Source organism: Ornithorhynchus anatinus, chromosome 2, assembly GCF_004115215.2.
Source record: "Ornithorhynchus anatinus isolate Pmale09 chromosome 2, mOrnAna1.pri.v4, whole genome shotgun sequence".
NCBI lineage: Eukaryota > Metazoa > Chordata > Mammalia > Monotremata > Ornithorhynchidae > Ornithorhynchus > Ornithorhynchus anatinus.
Genome location: NC_041729.1, coordinates 169,960,851 through 169,972,079, shown reverse-complemented (window position 1 = coordinate 169,972,079; position 11,229 = coordinate 169,960,851). Strand labels below are relative to the sequence as shown.

At 50.2% G+C, this 11,229-nt stretch overlaps 1 protein-coding gene across 1 annotated transcript; it reads right to left on the bottom strand.

Annotated features, from left to right (window-relative positions):
• Window positions 1–1,129: 1,129 nt before the first annotated feature.
• On the bottom strand, window positions 1,130–5,149 carry LOC103167320 (prolactin-inducible protein homolog). Its single transcript, XM_029049927.1, has 4 exons — window positions 4,986–5,149; window positions 3,361–3,469; window positions 1,809–1,926; window positions 1,130–1,346 (listed from the first exon to the last, which is right to left on the bottom strand). The coding sequence occupies exons 1-4, from the start codon at window positions 5,078–5,080 to the stop codon at window positions 1,219–1,221; spliced, it is 450 nt and encodes a 149-aa protein (XP_028905760.1). The 5' UTR covers window positions 5,081–5,149; the 3' UTR covers window positions 1,130–1,218.
• Between the last annotated feature and the right edge of the window lie 6,080 nt (window positions 5,150–11,229).

Genomic DNA, 11,229 nt, shown 5'->3' with positions numbered 1-11,229 from the left:
TTCCCTCCCGGCAGCTGCTGCCCTCCATCCATATGCCCCCGTCGGAGGCCTGCAGGGCAGTAGTCCTTTCATCCTGCTCTTCAAGCGGCATGGCCAAGTCGAGAGAGCCTGGAACGGAATCAGAGGACCTGGATTCTATAATCTCAACTCCACCACTTGTCTTCTGTGTGACTTTGGGCAAGCCACTTATCTTCTCTGGTCCTCAGTTTCCTTTTCTGCAGAATGGGGATTCAATCAATCATATTTATTGAGCTCTTACTGTATGCAGAACACTGTACTGAGTGCTTGGAAAGCCACAATACAACAAAGATTCTATACCTTCGCTTCTCTCCTACAGCGCAGCCCACACACTTTGCTCCTCTGGTGCCGCTAACCTTCTCACTATGCCTCCATCTTGCCTGTCCCGCTGCCCACCCCTGGCCCACATCCTACCTCTGGCCTGGAACACCTTCCCTCCTCGAAACTGCCAGACAATTACTTTCCCCCACTTCAAATGGGGCATATCTATTGAAGGCACATCTCCTCCAAGAGCCCTTCCCAGAGTAAATCCCACTTTTCATCTCCCGCTCCCTTGTGCATCACCCTGACTTGTTCTTTTTTCTCTTCCCCCCTCTCAGCCCCAAAGCACTTATGTACATATCTGTAATTTTATTTATTTGTATTGATATCTGTCTCCCTGACTCTAGACTGTGAGCTAGCTCGTCGTGGGCAGGGAATATCACCATTTACTGTTGTGCTGTACTTTCTCAAGCCCTTAGTACAGTGTTCTGCACACAGTAAGTGCTCAGTAAATACAAATGAATGAATGAATACCTGTTCTCCCTCCTACTTAGACTGTGTGTCCCTCCTACTTAGATTGTGAGTCCCAGGTGGCCCCTGCTTATCTCATATAGACCCCAGCACTTATTATTATCATGATTATTGTTTTTATTATTATTATTCAAGATCCCCTCTAGGACCTCTCCTATTTCCCCCTAGCCTACCCACCTTCTGCTCAGAGTCAGGGTTTAGTGGAGCTGGCAGGGTGGGGAGAGTGGGGATGGGGCACACAGGTGTTTCGGGGTCCCGAAGGGCTGGCAAGATCTTGGGGGTGAGAGAGGCCACGTGAACCCAGAGAAGACACAGCAGAGCAGTTAGCAGGATGTTTATGTGCAGCCTGGCCTCGGTCTAATCACCGGGGTTCCAGGCAGGGGGTCCGGGAAGGGGTTGGGACTCATCTCAGGCCGTGACATTCAGGGTCTTGGTCTGAGAATCAACTCTGTTGCTCAGGGGTCTGACGGCCAGGTCTTCGGTGCAAATGTTTTTCTCCTCTGTGGCCTCGGCCATGACAGTCACCTTGGTTGTGCCTGGGAGATGGATGTAGAGGGAGGGATGGCACCGCTGGACACCCCCAGAATCCGTCCTCTGCTCCCAACCTGCCCAGGTCCCACCCTCTCCCTCCCTGCCGCTGCCCATGTGAGCTTCATCTCTGGCTCTTACCCAGCATTCTTCAGTCCCTGTGCCCTTTCCTTGCCCTTTCTGCCCACTGGTCTTGCCTAACCCCCACAGTCCCTCTGTGGATGTCCACCACTCCCACTCAAGAACCACTGCCTACACGTCCCAGTTCCTTCCCGGCAATTGGATCCCTTCCCTTCCCGGGCCCTTCCCTGAATGTCCTCCATCACCACCGACCTAGGCCCCAGGCCCGCCCATCTCTTCTGCCCCCTTGCCCATCTTTTCCTTCACTCCACTGCTGCTCCGTCCCCTAGGCCCCTCCCCCGAGACCTCCCGCCGCGTTTCCGGCCTCCGGTATCCCCGGGCGCCCTCACGGTTGGCGGTGACGTCCCAGTAGTAGTTTCGGCGGTCGCCGTCACAGAGACAGGCTGTGTAGTTGAAGTTCCCGTAGGGGAAGGTCAGGTCCTGAGAGGCCTGGAGGCTGGCTTGGACCTGGGGCCGGGGGGCGGGGTGCAGGACGGTGGGGGGGAGGAGGAGGAGGAGGAGAAGTGTGTCTGTTGTTGGGCAGGGATCATCTCTATCTGCTGCCCAACTGGACATTCCAAGCTCTCAGTCCAGTGCTCTGCACACAGGAAGCACTCAATGAATACGGTTGAATGAATGAATGGGGCAGAAAAAGATAACCCAACCCCTTCCCCAATTTCCACCGCACTCCCCGTAGTCAGGGAGAACTGGGGAAATAACAATAATAATAGTAAAAGATGTTGGCATTTGTTAAATGTTGTTATTTGTTAAGCGCCTACTATGTGCTGGGTACTGTTCTATGTGCTGGGGTAGATACAGGGTAATCAGGTTGTCCCACGTGAGGCTCACAGTTTTAATCCCCATTTTGCAGATGAGGTAACTGAGGCATCAAGATTAAGTGACTTGCCCAAAGCCACATAGCTGACAGGTCGTAGAGCCAGGATTAGAACCCATGACCTCTGACTCCTAAACCCCTGCTCTTTCCACTGAACCACGCTGTTTTATAATGATGGGATTTGTTAAGTGCTTACTATGTGCCAAGAACTGGTCTAAGTACTGGGGTTGTGCTACATGAGGCTCACAGTTTTCACTCCCATTTTACAGATGAGGTCACTGAGGCCTAGGGAAGCAGCGTGGCTCAGTGGAAAGAGCCTGGGCTTCGGAGTCAGAGGTCATGGGTTCGACTCTCGGCTCTGCCACTTGTCAGCTGTGTCACTGTGGGCAAGTCACTTAACTTCTCTGTGCCTCAGTTCCCTCATCTGTAAAATGGGGATTAACTGTGAGCCTCATGTGGGACAACCTGATTACCCTGTATCTACCCCAGTGCTTAGAACAGTGCTCTGCACATAGTAAGCACTTAACAAATACCAACATTATTAGAGAAGTGAAGTGGCTTGCCCAAGGGCAGACAAATGACTAAATCAGCATTAGATTCTACTCCCTTCCCAGCTCCACAGCACTTGTATATATTTGTTCATATTTATTATTCTATTTATTTGATTAATGATGTGTATATATCTATTATTCTATTTATCTTGATGGTATTGATGCCTGACTTCTTGTGTTGTTTTGTTGTCTGTCTCCCCCTTCTAGACTGTGAGCCTTTCATTGGGAAGGGATTGCTTCTATCTGTTGCCGAATTGTATTTTCCAAGAGCTCAGTACAGTGCTGTGCACACAGTAAGCATTCAATAAATACGATTAAATGAATGAATAAATGAACCTACGTCCTCCGACTCCCAAGGCAATGCTCTTGCCACTGGGCCATGCTGCTTCTATCTATTTTCACAGTACTTTTGAAATACTCTCAAAATAATCAAAATACTTTCGATTGATTGATGATCAGTTGGGTCTCCACCGCCCCCATTTCCCGTGGTCCCAGGCCCGGCCCTGCCCCACTCACCACCATGCACTCCCTAAGGTTAGAGGTCACTGTTGCTATTACAGTAAAATCCTCCCCGGCTTTCACAGGGGTCTGAGGCAGGACCAGCTCCACGGTGAATGGCTTGCGGCTGGAATTGGAGAAAGAGCAGACGCTTTTCCGAGAACACCCACCTTGGTAGGCACCCACATCGGGGCATAAGAAGGGCAGGAGAAGGAGTAAGGCCAGGGAAGGGACTGATACAGGGGCAGGAGCAGAGGCAGAAGTCAGGGCTGGAGTTAGAGCTGGAGGTGGGAGACTGGAGGCTGGAGGAGCAGAGGCTGGGGCCTCAGATTGGGACCAAAGGCGGGAAGTTTAGGACTGGGGATCAGGCTAGGGCTGGGGGTTGGGCTGGAGCTGGGTTAGTTTCGCCGGCTTCTCTCCATGCGACGCAGGAAACCAAGGAAAAGGAGGCTTGTAGGAGTAAGGGTCAACCCTCGGCCTGGTAATGATAATTAGGGTATTTGTTAAGCACTTATGTGCCAGGCACTGTACTTAGCGCTGGGGTGGATATAAGGTAATCAGGTTGGACGCAGTCCCTGTCCCACCTATGGGCTCACACCCTTAATCCGCAGTTTACAGATGAGGTCAGTGAGGCCCAGAGAAGTGAAGTGACTTGCCCAAGATCACACAGCAGACATGTGGCGGAGCCGGATTGGAACCCATGACCTGACTCCCAGGCCTGTGCTCTATCCACTAAGCCACACTGCTTCTCTTAGGGTATTTGTTAAGTACTTAATATGTGGCAAGAGCTGTACTAGGGGCTGGAGTAGATACAAGGTAGACCCTCTCTGGCTAGGGCCTTCCCAGCTCCCAGTCCAGAGGAGATGGCAGGGTCTTCATCTCCTTCCCTTCCTTCTTCCCCTCCATTTCTCCCCTCATCCTACTCCTCTCCGTGGCCTGTGGTGCCCCCACCTCTGCCTGGGCCAGCTCAGGAACCTCGGTTCAAGAATTCAGTTCATTCATTCAATAGTATTTATTGAGCGCTTACTATGTGCAGAGCACTGTACTAAGCTGTTGGAATGCACAATTGGGCAACAGATAGAGACAATCCCTGCCCATTGACTCAGTCCCGTTCTTCCTCTGGAGAATATAGTCAGCTCCTTACCCGGTCCTCCCTGCCCTCCTCACCCCACTTCTTCAGGTTCTGGCCCTCACCCTTCACCATCTTGACCCTGCCCCCTGCCCCATTTCTCAGCAGGGCAGCTGAGGAAGAAGAGGATAAGAACTCTGGTCCCATTCATTACCTCGCTGCTGTAGCTAAATCCTGGACCTTGCCTCAGTTTCCTCTCCCTTGCCATGGGAGGACTTGCTCTCCCTCTCTGCAGCTCCAGCCTTGGGGAGGGGCATTGTGGGTGAGGGACAGAGTGGGGTCTGCAGGAGAGAGGTTGTTCGGGCAGGACGGGGGAAACAGAGGCTCAGGCCCCCACCCTACCCTGAGACTGAATTTAGGAGGGTGGGAGGGTGGGAGGAGCTGAAGAGGGGGTAGACCCTACCCAACCACCTCCCTTTAGGTCCCTCACCCCTCATCCTTTAGGGCCAGAGCCAAGCTGAGCTCTCAGCCAGGCCCCCTCACGGAGTGGATGGCAGGTCTTGGGAGGTCTTACTTTTGGATGGGGTCCTGAGCCATCAGCTGCAGGCAGAGGCCCAGGAGCAGAGCCGCCCCCCACAGCGGGGTCACAGGGAGCCTCAGTCGCCACATCCTGGAGGTTCAGAGGGGGCCGAGATCGGGGGAGCCTGGGGCCTCTGAGTCCGGCACCCAAACTTATAGCCAGCGGAAGGGGTTGGGGCAAGGGTGCTCGGGGCAACCAATAGGCACCCGGTCCAGTTCCTCCTCCCACAACAATTCCAGCCTCCAAGTTTGCATTTCTGAAAAAAAATATCACTGGGAGAGGGAGGGACACAGCCCGGAGCCAGGAAAAGGCTGGAAAGCAGGGAAGCCCAGCTCTGCCCTGGGCACACACTCCTACCCTGAGCTACTGCATGTGGCCCTCCTCCTTCCCTTCCTCCCTTCTCCCCACCCTCCTTCCCTCTCTCCTTCTGTCCATCCCTCCTTCTATCCCTTCATCCTCCCTCTGTCCATTTATTTCCTTCATTCATTCAATAGTATTTATAGAGCGCTTACTATGTGCAGAGCACCTTACTAAGCACATGGAATGTACAATTCAGTAACAGAGACAATCCCTGCCCATTGACGGGCTTACAGTCTAAGCGGGGGAGGCAGACGGACAAAAACAAGACAACTTAATCGCAATAAATAGAATCAAGGGCATGTACACCTCATTAACAAAATAAATAGGGTAATAAAAATATATATAAATACTTTAAATAGTGGTGTTCAGCACCAACTATGTGCCAAACTGTTCTAAGCACTGGAATAGAAGCAAGATAATCAGGTTGGCCACAGTCCCTGACCCATAGGAGCTCAGAGTCCAAGGGAGAGGAAGAACAGGAATTGAATCCCCATTTTACTGATGAAGAACCTGAGGTCCAAGACCCCACAACAGACAAGTTGCAGAGTCAGGATTAGAACCCAGGTCCTCTGACTCTCAGGTTCATACTCTGTCCAGCAGGTTGTGCTGCATTTGCCCATGTTCGTCCCTCCGTCCTCCCCTCTCTCCACCTCTCTTTTGACCATCCTTCTGTCTTTGTCCATCCTCCTTCTGTCTCTCTGCCCTCCTTTTGTCCATCCACCTTCTGTCAATCAATCAATCAATCAATCAATCAATCAATCAGTGGTATTTACTGACTGCTTACTGTGTGCAGAGCAACATACTAAGCACTTGGGAGAGTACAGTACAACAGAGTTGATAGACACATTCCCAGCCCACAAAGGAGCTTACAGTCTAGAGATGGAGACAGACATTAATATAAATAAATTAATTATGGATTTATACAAAGTGCTGTGGGGATGGGTTGGGGTGAATATCAAACGCTTAAAAGTACACATCGAAGTGCATAGATAATGCAGAAGGAAGAGGGAGTAGGGGAAATGAGGGCTTAGCCTGAGAAGGCCTCTTGGAGGAGATCAGTTAGTCAGTTAATTGTATTTATTGAGTGCTTACTGTGTGCAGAGCACTGCACTAAGCACTTGGGAGAGTACAATACAACACTATAACAGACACATTCCCTGTCCACAATGAACTCACAGTCTGATTTTAATGTGATTTTAATAAGGTTTTGAAGTTGGGGAAAGTAGAAGTCTGTTGGATATAAAGGGGGAGGGAGGTCCGGGACAGAGGGAGGACGTGGGCAAGGGGTCGGTGGCGAGAAGCATGAGTTCGAGGTACAGGGAGAGGAATGAAGTGTGTGGGCTGGATTGTAGTTGGAAATCAGTGATGTAAGATAGTTTTCACTATGCAAAATTCATTTTCGTCTGTCTCCTCCCCATATTAGATTGGGAGATCCTTGCGGGCAGAGATATTGTAGTATTGTATATCCTCCCACCTTCAGGACATCTCTACTTGGTTGTATCCCTGACACCTCAAATGTAACATGTCCAAAACAGAATACCTCCTCAGATTTTCACCCAAACCCTGTCCTCCTGACTTTCCCATGACTGTAGACAGCCCCACCATCCTTCATGTTCCCGAAAGCCGTAAACTTGGCGTTATCTTTGACTCAGCTCTCTCATTCAGCCCACATATTCAATCTGTCTCCAAATCCTGTCAGGTTCACACCACACCCTTTCCTTTCCATACAAATGGCTACCATGTTAATCCAAGCATTTATCCTTTTCCAACTGGATTACCGCATCAGCCTCCTTGCTGACTTCCCTGTCTCCTCTCTTTCCCCACTCTAGTTCATACTTCCATACTTTCTAGACTGCGTGGCCTAGTGGTAAGAGCATAGCCTTGGGAGTCAGAGGTCGTGGGTTCTAATCCTGGCTCCGCCACTTGTCTGCTGTGTGACCTTGAGCAAGTCACTTCACTTCTCTGTGACTCAGTTCCCTGATCTGTAAAAGGGGGATTAAGACTGTGAGCTCCAGGTGGGACAACCTGATTATCTTGTATCTGTCCAGCACTTAGAACAGTGCTTGGCACATAGTAAACGCTTAACAATACCATAGTTATTGCTGCACAAATCATTTTTCTACAAAACCATTCAGTCCATGTTTCTTCACTCCTCAAGAAGTTCCATTGGTTGTCCATCCACCTCCTCATCAAACAGAAACTCCTTACCATCGACTTTAAACTACTCATTTGCCTTGCCCTACCTTATCTGCTAGAGAAGCAGCGTGGCTCAGTGGCAAGACTCCGGGCTTGGGAGTCAGAGGTCATGGGTTCAAATCCCAGCTCTGCCACTTGCCAGCTGTGTGACTGTGGGCAAGTCACTTCACTTCTCTGGGCCTCAGTTCCCTCATCTGTAAAATGGGGATTAAGACTGTGAGCCCCACGTGGGACAACCTGATCACCTTGTATTCCCCCAGCGCTTAGAACAGTGCTTTGCACATAGTAAACGCTTAACAAATTCCACCATTATTATCTCCCTGATTTCCTACTACAACCCAATCAATCTCTGAATCCTATTTATTGAATGCGTACGGTGTGCAGAGCATTGTTCTAAGCACTTGAGAGAGTACAGTGGAGTTGGTAGACACATTCCCTGCCCAAACCAAGCTCACAGTGGCCTGCACACTTCACTCTAGTGCCAACCTATGCGATGTACCTTGATCTCATCTATCTCACCACTGACCCCTTGCCCCCATCCTGCCTTTGGCTCCAACTCCCTCCCCCTCCATATCTGACAGACAAGCACTTTTCCCACCATCAAAGCCTTATTAACACACATCTCTTCCAAGAGGTCTTCCCCAAGTAAGTCCTCCTTTCTTTTTCTCCCACTCTCTTTTGCATCGCTCTTGCGCTTGCATTTCCCTTCTTATTTCCATCATCCTCAGCCCCAAAGCACTTTTGTACATATCTATAATTAATTTATTTATATTAATATCTGTTACCCCACTAGACCGTAAGCTCACTGTGGGCAGGGAACATAAGCAGTACAGCCTGCTGGATTAAGCACAGCCTGGTAGTCAGAAGGCTAAGGGTTCTAATCCCAGCTCCGCCACTAGTCTGCTGTGTGATGTTGGCCAAGTCCCTTCACTTCTCTGTGCCTCAGTTCCCACATCTGTAAAATGGTGATAAGACTGTGGGCCCCATGTGAGACAGGGACTGTGTCCAACCTGAGGAACTTGTATCTATCCCAGGTCTTAAAACAGTGAGTGCTTACTACAGTGATCGGCACACAGTAAATGCTCAATAAATACGACTGAATGAATGAACAGTGCCTGGCAAATAATAAGAACTTCACAAATCCCATAAAAAAACAAACAAAGAAACTCCGTGATATTGTCCTCTCCTAAGGACTTAGTGCAGTGCTTTGCAAACAGTAAGAGCTTAATCAATATGACCAACTGATTGTTCTACTATGGTTCTCCTCAAACACTTAGCACAATGCCTAGCCCTCAGCGAGAACTCAATAAATGTCGTTGACTTAGTTGACTGACCGAAGACAGGGGCGGGACTGAGAAGCTTCCGCCTGTGCCCCCAACTCTCTCCGGTCACCCCCCATCTGCCCCTTCCATCCTCCCCATCTAAATCCCCCCTCCCCATCGACCTCCTCACCCGGACCCTCCCGGCTCTGCCCTCCCGCTCCAGGAAGGAAGTTGGATCAGGAAGGTTGACTTACTCCTGGCACCCAAGACCCGGCCCCGAGCCAGGCCCGCCAGGCTCTGCTCCAGACCCCAGGGCTATGACCGTTTACAACCGGATCCCGGAAGGGAACGTTCTCTGGGGACAGGCTTTCTGACACCCCCTCTTCTCCAAGGTCTCAGGAGATGCTCCAGATTCCCGGCTTTCCTTCTCTTCCTGCCACTTCTCCTGGGTGGGACTAGCTCCTTTAGGCTGTAAGCTCATCTTGGGCAGGGAACATGTCTGTTTATTGGTTCTTTTAGTTCCTTGATTCTATTTAGTCGCCACTGTTTTTACGAGATGTTCTTCCCCTCGACTTTATTTATTGCCATTGTTCTCGTCTGTCCGTCTCCCCCGATTAGACCGTAAGCCCGTCAAACGGCAGGGACTGTATCTGTTGCCGACTTGTTCATTCCAAGCGCTTAGTACAGTGCTCTGCACATAGTAAGCGCTCAATAAATACTATTGAATGAATGAATGAATGTATTGGGAAGCAGCATGGCGTAGTGGATAGAGCATGGGCTTGGGAGTCAGAGGTCATGGGTTCTAATCCTGGTTCTGACACTTAATAATGTTGGTATTTGTTAAGCACTTACTATGTGCCGAGCACTGTTCTAAGCGCTGGGGTAGATAGAGGGTAATCAGGTTGTCCCACGTGAGGCTCACAGCTAATCCCCATTTTACAGATGAGGTAACTGAGGCACAGAGAAGTTAAGTGACTTGCCCACAGTCACACAGCTGACAAGTGGCAGAGCCGGGATTCGAACTCATGACCTCTGACTCCCAAGCCCGTGCTCTTTCCACTGATCCACGCTGCTTCTCACTTGTCTGCTGTGTGGCCCTGGGCAAGTTACTTCCCTTCTCTGAGCTTCAGTTACCTCATCTGTAAAATGTGGATTAAGACTGTGAGCCCCATGTGGGACATGGACTGTCCAACCTGTTTTGCTTATATCCACCCCGACACTTAGTTCAGTGCTTGGCACAGAGTAAGCGCTTAACCAATACCTTAATTATTGTTATGGTTCTACTGTACTCTCCCAAGCGCTTAGTACAGCGTGGCTCAGTGGATAGAGTCCGGGTTTGGGAGTCAGAGGTCATGGGTTTTTAGTCCCAGCTCTGCCGCTTGTCAACTGTGTGACTTTGGGCAAGCCATTTAACTTCCCTGAGCCTCAGTTCCCTCATCTGTAAAATGGGGATTAAGACTGTGAGACCCACGTTGGATAACCTGATCACCTTGTATCCCCACCGTGCTTAGAACAGTCCTTGGCACATAGCAAGCGCTTAGCACATGCTATCATTAATAGTACAGTGCTCTGCACAGTAAACACTCAATAAATACGATTGACTGACTGACTCTTCCTCCCTCTTACCCCTGGTGGCATGTGAGTTCTGGAGTCCCGGGACAGTGAGATTCAGCTCAGCTGCACTGTAGGCGGGGCTGATGGCGGGGTCACCATGACCGTGGAATATTGATCGTCTGCCATCCACACTCTTTCACACATCTTCTGACCATCCACTCTCTGAGGCCCCAACTGCCCACTTCCCAAGACCTCCCTCCCCACGACCCCTGTCCACCCCTCCCTGAGACCCCCATCCACCCCCTCATGAGATCAGCATGATGCAGTGGAAAGAGACTGGGCTTCGGAGTCAGAGATCATGGGTTTGACTCCCGGCTCTGCCACTTGTCAGCTGTGTGACTGTGGACAAGTCACTTTACTTCTCTGTGCCTCAGTTACCTCGTCTGTAAAATGGAGATTAACTGTGAGCCTCACATGGGACGACCTGATTACCCTGTATCTACCCCAGTGCTTAGAACAGTGCTCTGCACATAGTAAGCGCTTAACAAATACCAACATTATTAACATTATTATCCCCATCTGTCCCTCCTTGAGGCCCCTGTTCACCCACTCCCTGAGACTCCCATTCCCATTCCCACACCCCATTTCACCTCTCCCTGACACTCCAAACACTCACTCCCTGAATCATTCAATCAATCAGTGGCATTTATTGAGTGCTTATTGAGTGTGCCGAGTGGTTGGGAGAATATGCTATAACAGAGTTGGAAGGCACATTCCCTGCCCTCAAGGAGCTTACAGTCTAAAGTGGAAGACAGTCATTAGAATAAATTATGGATACGGACATAAGTGCTGTGGGGCCGAGGGTA

What these genes read in the sequence shown, in the direction of transcription:
- LOC103167320 (XM_029049927.1), bottom strand. Translation starts at nt 5,080, where the DNA reads ATGTGGCGACTGAGGCTCCCTGTGACCCCGCTGTGGGGGGCGGCTCTG. An exon ending in GCTCAGGACCCCATCCAAAA is followed by an intron (nt 3,470 to 4,985) that starts GTAAGACCTCCC and finishes CTCCAATTCCAG; the next exon opens with CCGCAAGCCATTCACCGTGG. An exon ending in CTGGGACGTCACCGCCAACC is followed by an intron (nt 1,347 to 1,808) that starts GTGAGGGCGCCC and finishes TCCATCTCCCAG; the next exon opens with GCACAACCAAGGTGACTGTC.